The 8,474-nt window shown below is 35.5% G+C and overlaps 1 protein-coding gene across 1 annotated transcript in view; it reads left to right on the top strand.

Moving 5' to 3' along the window:
* LOC108741971 (uro-adherence factor A-like) overlaps positions 1-5,016 on the top strand; it is a 78,528-nt gene extending 73,512 nt beyond the window's left edge. The window contains exon 7 of the mRNA XM_018476959.1: positions 404-5,016. Within this exon, the coding sequence (XP_018332461.1) occupies positions 404-4,362 (3,959 nt within the window). The 3' untranslated portion in view covers positions 4,363-5,016. The remainder of the gene's footprint in view (positions 1-403) is intronic.
* The last annotated feature ends 3,458 nt before the right edge of the window (positions 5,017-8,474 follow it).

The following is an 8,474-nucleotide window of genomic DNA, read 5'->3' as shown; positions in this document are numbered from 1 at the left end:
GTGAATTAACTTAACGTTCTACACACCTATAAAACTTTTGCTTTGTTTTCTATTGTTAATTTATATACATTTTTATTTTAAGAAATTGCTAAACATTTTCGTCTAGTACTGTACAGTTATAGCCGATCTCCTAAGACCGCCCATCGAGAGCTCTGCTTGTTCAAGCTTGTTCCAACTATTTGTGTCTTGCTCACGCCTAGTGTGTATTCTTTCTATCTTCGCGCAGATTTCTTCAAGGTCACAATTCTAACAAATTGAAATGGACTGTACATATTGTGGATTTTTGAACAAAAAAAATATTTACTTCTCTTTTCTACTCACAATTAGTTTAAAATCCCTAGTTATAAGGAACTAATTTTGACTACTCAAAAGTTCTAATCGATTATTTCTTGTTTCTTAACAGATGCCCACACAGACCCTCGTTCTTCTTCAAACGATGTCAGACGTTTGAAGAAGAAAAGGCGTAAGCGACTTTCAACACTGCAGCAACAAAGTCAAGAAGGTCCGGCATCTTCTGAGCACACGGATAATGGCGAATCAGACGAAGTACTCAGTCAATCGGAAACGGGAAGTAACGTGGGCGAAACGTCGTACGTTTCTTCCCTTCAAATAAACACACCGGAAAAACAATCCGAATCAATAACCCAAGATCGATCTGTTCCCAAAACAGACTCGACTAATGCGAGCTTAAGTACTCACGGGTCTGAATCTGAGAACGAGCGAGACGTTGAATCGTCAGGCCACGTGAAGCAAATCGACAGCTGTGATATTAAAGACGATAAAGAAGACGCCGAAGAAAGTATAAGTGAGGAGGAATTGAGTAATAATGAGTGTAAAGCGAAAGAAGATGAATCACATATCGAAAATCACTCACTTGCTCATCATTCAGACGTCGTAGTTGCGCATAAAGAAGGAGAAGATGTGATAGTCGAGGTTGAATCGAAGACTGATAACGTTAACATTAACGCTTCTACTGAGTCTTCCGTTGAGGAGACTCAGAAAAACTCGTACCAACTTAAGCCTGACGCCGAAGAGTTCGTTCCGAGAGCACTTAGACATCCTCAACATCTTCCTCTGAATCCTGCCCTCCAATTTGTAAATTTACCCCCAACGTATATGCCGATCCCTATCATCAATCCCATAGGATCTCTTCCCCCAACTACTCAGCAATCGTTTTCACCAGTGTTCCTGCCACCTCCAGGAATACCACCCCCGCTTAACATCGTGTCACAACCTCAACCACCACCACCACCACCGCAACCATCGTCGTCATCGCTTGATACCAAAGCAATTTGTACTTATCAACCATCAATTCAAAACGTTACTACGGAACCCACTTCTAAACAAGAAACATCAACAAAAGAAGTCGAATCTAGTATCACCAATATTAAAAGCGAGTCTTTAGTAAATGATGTTACGGAAAATGTAAATGATAAAGTTAAAGAATCTCAAATACCTAACGGTAGTGAAAATCAACAAACTAATAAGGTGCCCCATCAAGGCAATCGAATAGATATTGCTCAAATTGTCTTCAAATTGGAAGAGGCAGCGAAAGAGCAGAATCAAGAAAAACCTCAACAGAACGTCCAGAGACGTCAGAACAAATTCAACAATCGTTCCCCTCAACGAACGTTCTACGGTGATAATCGGCAAAAGGTTTTCGGTAATGGTCCGAGAAGAAACAATTTCTATAATCGAAGAAACGAACAATCGCACAAAATACACGAAAATAACATGAAACAACAAAAGCCAGCTGAAAATCAACCAGCTAAGAAGTCTGAAGTCAAAAATCAGAAACTGCCAACAAGTGAGAATATTTTAAGGAACGATGTTAATTCCATCGATAACGTTTCACAGGTTAGACTCAAAAGCAGTCCAAATAGAAGCTTCTCTACCTCATCTCGTTCTGCCCCAAATCCTGTTTCAATTGTCGAAAAAAAGATACAGAACGATCAGAAAGTACACCAGAGTCCTGTGAACTGTTCGAAGATGGTACAACAACAGTCGGCTCAATCGCCGGCAAGAAATGGCTCCAAGTTTGATAAACAGGACAGAAAATCTGATAAACCTCAGTTCGTTCAGAGGAATCATTCAAGTCCAAGAAATTCCATCCAACATAAAGAAATCGCAGTTCAAAATAGCCCAAAGAAACTGTCTAATTCTCAGAATCAATGGATTAGCGTTTTTAATCGTAAAAAGAGGCGAAATAAGAACCAGGAAGATTCAGAAAATGAAACCAATCAAGACTTAATCGAAGTAGAGTCTTTTGAATCATCTTTTGTGGCTCAAGTTAATGACGTAAAAGAGAGTCCTGATAATGTTTTGGCCAATGAGGTAGAAGTTATAAACCCTTCAGAGAAATTAGAGAACGTTCAACATAGTTTGGAAAACGTAAGTGTAGCTCAAGGACAACCTGTCTCGGAAGCCCATCCAAAGGAAGACACCACCATTCCAGAAAACGTCAACGACAAATCGGAAGAAGCTGTTTTAATAGTTGAAAGCCAAGAGGTTCCTGCAACAAAAATTGTCAGTGAAGAAGATAATCAGAAATTGGAAGAAAAAAATATTAACTCAGAAAAGAAGGCAGGTACCAACAAATTTGAGAAGAAAATACAAAACAAAAGTACGAAGAAAAGTCAAAAAGCGCAGTCCAGGAAGATTATGATAACTGATCCGGACACATCATTTATTTTGCACACAAATCCAACTGATGTCACTGAGGATAATGAATGCAAACCCTTGAAAATTGAAGCGCCTGAAGATGTGCATTTAGGGGAAGATGACAAAGTTGAAGAAGTTATTGAAAATTCAAGCAAGGACGATTTGCCGATAGCTGCGGTTGTTACTGAGGAACCAGTAAAAGATAATATTCAAGAAAATGTTGAAGAAACTGTAGCGTCGCACGTGGAAGCAGTTGTTACCGATGAAGCTGCAGGTACAGCTTCCGATACTTCTGATAAAAAATCGAAGAGAAAGAAAAAACGAGTAACATTGAAAAGTAACTTAAATAAAAATCGATCTGCGTCCAGTTCTAGCTCCGTATTGAACGTTGATGACCCATACAACTATCTTCTCGAAGATATTATTTTGAAGGACTCGGACAACAAGACGAACGAAGAAATTTCCGAAGAACTGGATAGAATTATTCAAAAGGGCATGTACACTAGCCTGGAGGAAAAACTTAAGACCATCAATGTTTCTGACTCTACAGAAGACCAGTTTTTCAAAATGCTCAATTGTGATAGTTTTGTCCAAAAGAAACCGGCGCAAAGTAACACAACATCAATTAAAATAACCGACTTTGCTTCAATTCTAAAAAACTCGATATTTGGGGGAAAACAGGCTGAACAGGCGCAAAAAGTTGAAGCTAGTTTCCCCCAGATTACGTTCTCAAACGTCGAAGATCTACCACAACCTTCGACTTCACGTTCAGGATTTTTTCTTGAAAATCCCGAAACTACCGAGTTAATAAAAAATATCACAAATAATACTGTCGATGTTGAACCTCCCCTTTTTCAGATTTGCATGGTGGAACATCACCCAAATGTGAAGAGCAAAAGTGACAATAAACTAAAGTGTAAGAATAAAAGGTCTAAAAGGCCCAGTTCCCCTCTCCAACCAAATCCTAAGATAATAGAGATTACAAATGACAGCAAAGGAACAACAACAACTAATTCAAAAGTTTCACGTAAAAATGGTGATTTTTTTCGTGACAGCAACGAATCAGGAAATGATACGTTAATCGATGAGAGGGAAGATAAAGTTTCCCCTTTGGAAAACGGAAAGGAAACTTTGTATCCTATAACTCAGGCTGTGAAGGAATGGATGACTAAAACCCGTGAAACTACTCCGGATATTGAGATTCTAAAAAGTCCCGATGTAATTCTTAAAGAATTCATTGAATCCGACTCGGAAATAGAAGAAACTGAAACTGGATCAGCCAGAGACATAGGGGCCATTGCCGAAAAGATTCCCAACGGATATTCCAATCATAACGGAGTGGGTGAAGTTGTGAAGAAAATGACACCTGAGGAAGAAGTTACTCTATTTACTGCCAACGACGATTGGAGTTTATCTCCTCAAACCAGTATCGAGGAGGAAGATTTATTGGAATGTTGGGATAACGAGATACCAAAAAATCCTTCCGAAATTGATCCCGTTCTGAACAAGAAGATGAACGGAAAGATTGAAAACGGATTTGGTGAAGATGACGACGATGTCATAGAAGAATATGAGAGCAAATACGGAAAAAACGAAGATTACTTGAAACTAAAGGCTGAAGTCGAGGAACAGAAGAAACGCATGAATTTTGCGAAACACGGAAACCTCCCTTACAGGGCTATATGTTGTAATATTATGTAAATACTTACGGCGAGAACAATGTTTAAAATAAGGAGAAGATGATGATGAAAATGAAGATTATCGTAATGAAACGGATAGCGATTCCTAAACACGGTTATTGTTGACGATTTAATGTTACGTATTATTATTATTATTATAAATAATACCGCTGCAAGTACAAATACTTTCAGAGCATTTAACTATTGTTGACTTATATACACTTACACAAACATACATACATACATACATGCGTACATACATAAACACATACCGAAATAATGATCAGCGAAGCTCAGGTTATAATATTTTTGTTGCCTTTTGGGTGTCGACAGAAAACTGATTGTTATGCCCAAAAATACGTGCGTGGGTGTAATAGAACCCATGTGGGACACAAGAACACCCAAAAAAATCGTTATTAATTACGCGCGTCATTATCTATCATTATTAAAAAAAAAAAAAAACGAAAAAAATCATGAGAACAAGAAAAGCGAACTGGAGTTTTTTTACTGGTTCGTCAATGTTAGATTTTAGTGTGTCGCTGAGCGACGTTTCTGCCCCGTTATCAGTTGAACAATAAGCTGTATTTTTAGTCTAGGTTAAGTCTTAGAAGTTTTTAATTTTGTCTTAATACATTACATAATAATTATGCAGGTTATTGTTTTAGTCAGTATGAAAGCAAACAAAAAATATTATCAACAATAGCTTTCCACACATGTTCAACCAAAAGTGGATTTCAAAGTTTTGTTGTGAAAAAGAAAATACGTTCTCCTCCTATTACAGGGCCGGACTTGAAGAACAGGGGACGTTGTGAATATCAACGTAAAAACAGTGACATTAAGAAAATACATTTATATTTAACATACCTATGAAGTGCCTACATTGATTCCTTAAAGGAATGATATTTTTTGGGGTTTGCGCACTTTTAATTCCGGTCCTGTATTAGTTCATCATCGCCGTAAAAATAAAATTCAAGTATCTACATTTGATCGTCATAAATTTGATACAGCATGAAGTACAAGGAAAGAAGAAAGATGTCGAGGGGAAGAACAGTCAGTAAGTGTGGAAACACATCTAACTTCATGCTAATTCATTAATTAATTCTTGTCTAATTGTTGATATAATGATTAATCCACTTTTGGTACACCTATTTAATTATTTATTCAGCTTCATACGAATGAAGAAAGAACTTAATAATTAATAATGATTTTTGATTATTTTTTATCGATTACATTTTTAGATTACCTACTTTGTTTTGTATAAGTAGAGGATAGCACAAAAAAAAAAACGTTAGATAACTGGAATATCGCCAAATCCACTAAAGCAATGTGTTCTTTGTGTAAACGATTTAATTAGATAAATCATTATTTCTCCATGCCGACCGTTACCATCTTAATAATATTATTAATCTTTTTTTTTTTCAAGTATTTTTTGTTGTTAGATTTTGCGTTAACTTTGGCGGCTATTTTATGCTGTCTAGGTTGCATGCAATGGCTTACATACATACATACATGCATAAATACATAAAGTTATTATAGATGTTGGATGCCCCGATTATTACGAGTAGCTATTAAAAAAAAAAAAAATATGTAACTTAACGCACGCCTAGAAGAGAAAAAAAGTACCGATGTAACCGAAAAGGTATCTCTGTCTTATTCTATTAAAGTTTTATTATCTCATTTAATGTGACATCCACGGAAATGTCTGTGCAATTCTAAAGCCATTTGCCTCCTCATCATATTATCATCATTATTATTATTATTATTTCTACCGATCTCCTCCAANTGTGGTTTCCGTGGATTATTTAGGCAAATGCTGATTCCACAGATAAAATCTTCACTCTTTTCTTTCTTCATTTCGTACCCTGCAATGTCACAATCCAATGCATCTCTAGTTTACTGATCCAAGTTTTTCTGTAGTTCCCTGCATTACTTAGGCAAATCTCATGATTCCTGAAAGGTGGCTGAAGAGGGCTTTCTAGCCAACCCCCCGGCATAATCCGGAGGGACTGTCCGCCCACCAGAATTAGTAGCTGGTGAGAATGTAAAACCTAAAAATTTATTTATGATTTTTTTCCGCAATGAGATTAATTTTCTCTTTTGATCAACAATTTCTGAATCAATATTCTCCGTTCATCACGTATCGATTTTAATGCCTCTGTTATTATCATCGTCTATCTATCACCGATTCGAAGCAAGTGTACCTGTTGGAAGCGCTAGTCGTTAGTGCTGAAAATAACATTGGCACAATTCTTGTCGCACAATTAGAACCGAATGACTGACTTGACAAGAAAAAAACTGACGATATCTAAAATAATAAATGTCACACGCGGTAAAGAATGAGTTACAATTGCAGTTAAAATGCCAGTGGATGCTCCGAAATAATCTTGTAAATGGTTTTGTTTAATGCAGTACTGGTTATAACTATAAATTGCAAACCATGAGATAGTAAATTACAACTGTTAGTGCATAAATTAAACTGGGTATTAAAGAACGTGGCATTTTTTTCTCGCAACTTTGGATAATGGAAGAATATAGTTTTAAAATTTATGAAAATAAGTTAATTATTTATAGCTAGATATTATAACGTATGAGGGTGTGGAATAAGAAGTTTCGGACTTGATACATCGATAAGGCCAACAACATACAATAGATCTGTTACTATCTGTATAAATACAGGGTGTCTCACGGTGACCACCCATTAGAATATTTCGGAAACTACTTCGATTCGAATTTGGACAATAACGTTATTGGGTATGCTCTCTTCAATTAAATGGAACACTCTGTATATTATGACGCTTTTGCATTCTATTTATGATTTTAGGTAGACTTTTATAATGCTTTTCTACTTCTAAAATTTACTGATTTCGAGATATTAATTTTTTTTAAATAAAATATCACAGAGCAGTAGATTGCGAAAAAGCATGCCAATTTTACAGTAGGAGCAACAACATTCTCAAGAAAGGTAGCTATACACTCAAGCTTACCTTCCATACTTTCCAAATGTGTTAATTACATGGAAGGTGTTAGATATTTAGTGGCGGATTTGGTTAACTTCAAAAATTCGTAAGTCAATTTTTTCAAATGGAAGACCATGTATATATTTTCGTTATCGTATACAGAATTTTATTGTCTTTCGAATGATACTATGGTTCCCTGTCCCCATCTCCTCTAGTTTTCAAATTACTTAGTGTTCTTTGTAAAATCAACAAGGCTGCTTATTTGTTTACGAAGTTGGTTGTGAAATTATTAGCAGAACCTTAAAAACATTAGTTAATTATTGCCACTGAAACACCATACTGACAGTTTAGTCATTAAATATTTTGATTCTCTACATCTGTTATTCAGTATTACTTTTATGAATAATGGAAAATGGAAGTACATATTCAAATTGAGAAGAATTTTAAGAAATCAATTGCAATACTGTAGACTATAGATAGAAATAGTAAGAAAAGAAAATAAAATAAATAGTTAACAATATCAGCTGATATTAATTAAACGTACCTATTCATTTAACTGTTCGAGTTGTAACTCATAGCATATCTAACGATTACACTAACACATTTAATTATTATCAGCTGATATCGTTAATTATTTATTTAATTTATTGTTTATTTGCTTTTTTTACCATTGTTGTCTGTAGTCTACCGTTTTGCAATTGATTTTATAAAATTCTTCTCAATTTGAATAGGTATTTTCATTTTCGAAGTAGTTTCCGAAATATTCTAATGGGTGGCTACCGTGAGACACCCTGTGCAATGTTCTGCACTCTACAGGATATAAAATCGGTAATTTTGAAGAATTCGAAATGGAACTAAACAATTACAACAAAGCAGCACCCTCCACCCTTTAAAATTTAGACAAATTCAACTAGAAGGTACCTTTATATTTATTTTATCGACAAGCCAGCTTTTAAAATGTTAAGGTATGCATTTATTTCTGCGTTTGTTGTTTTATGAAATAATAACGTCGTGTTGGGGTCTCTGCCAAAAGGCCTTTCCAAAGGAGAAAACCGTTGGTACCATCAACACCTCGTTATAAATTGGAAACTTAGTCGCGTAACATCTAAGTGATATTTTTGCCCCAGAAAACTTAATATTGCAATTCTATATTATTAGGAACTGTCTAATTATATAA

The sequence above is a fragment of the Agrilus planipennis genome, unplaced genomic scaffold (assembly GCF_000699045.2).
Source record: "Agrilus planipennis isolate EAB-ADULT unplaced genomic scaffold, Apla_2.0 scaffold69, whole genome shotgun sequence".
Classification (NCBI taxonomy): Eukaryota; Metazoa; Arthropoda; class Insecta; order Coleoptera; family Buprestidae; genus Agrilus; species Agrilus planipennis.
Note: the sequence above shows the minus strand (reverse complement) of the source record. Positions and strands in the feature narration are given on the sequence as shown.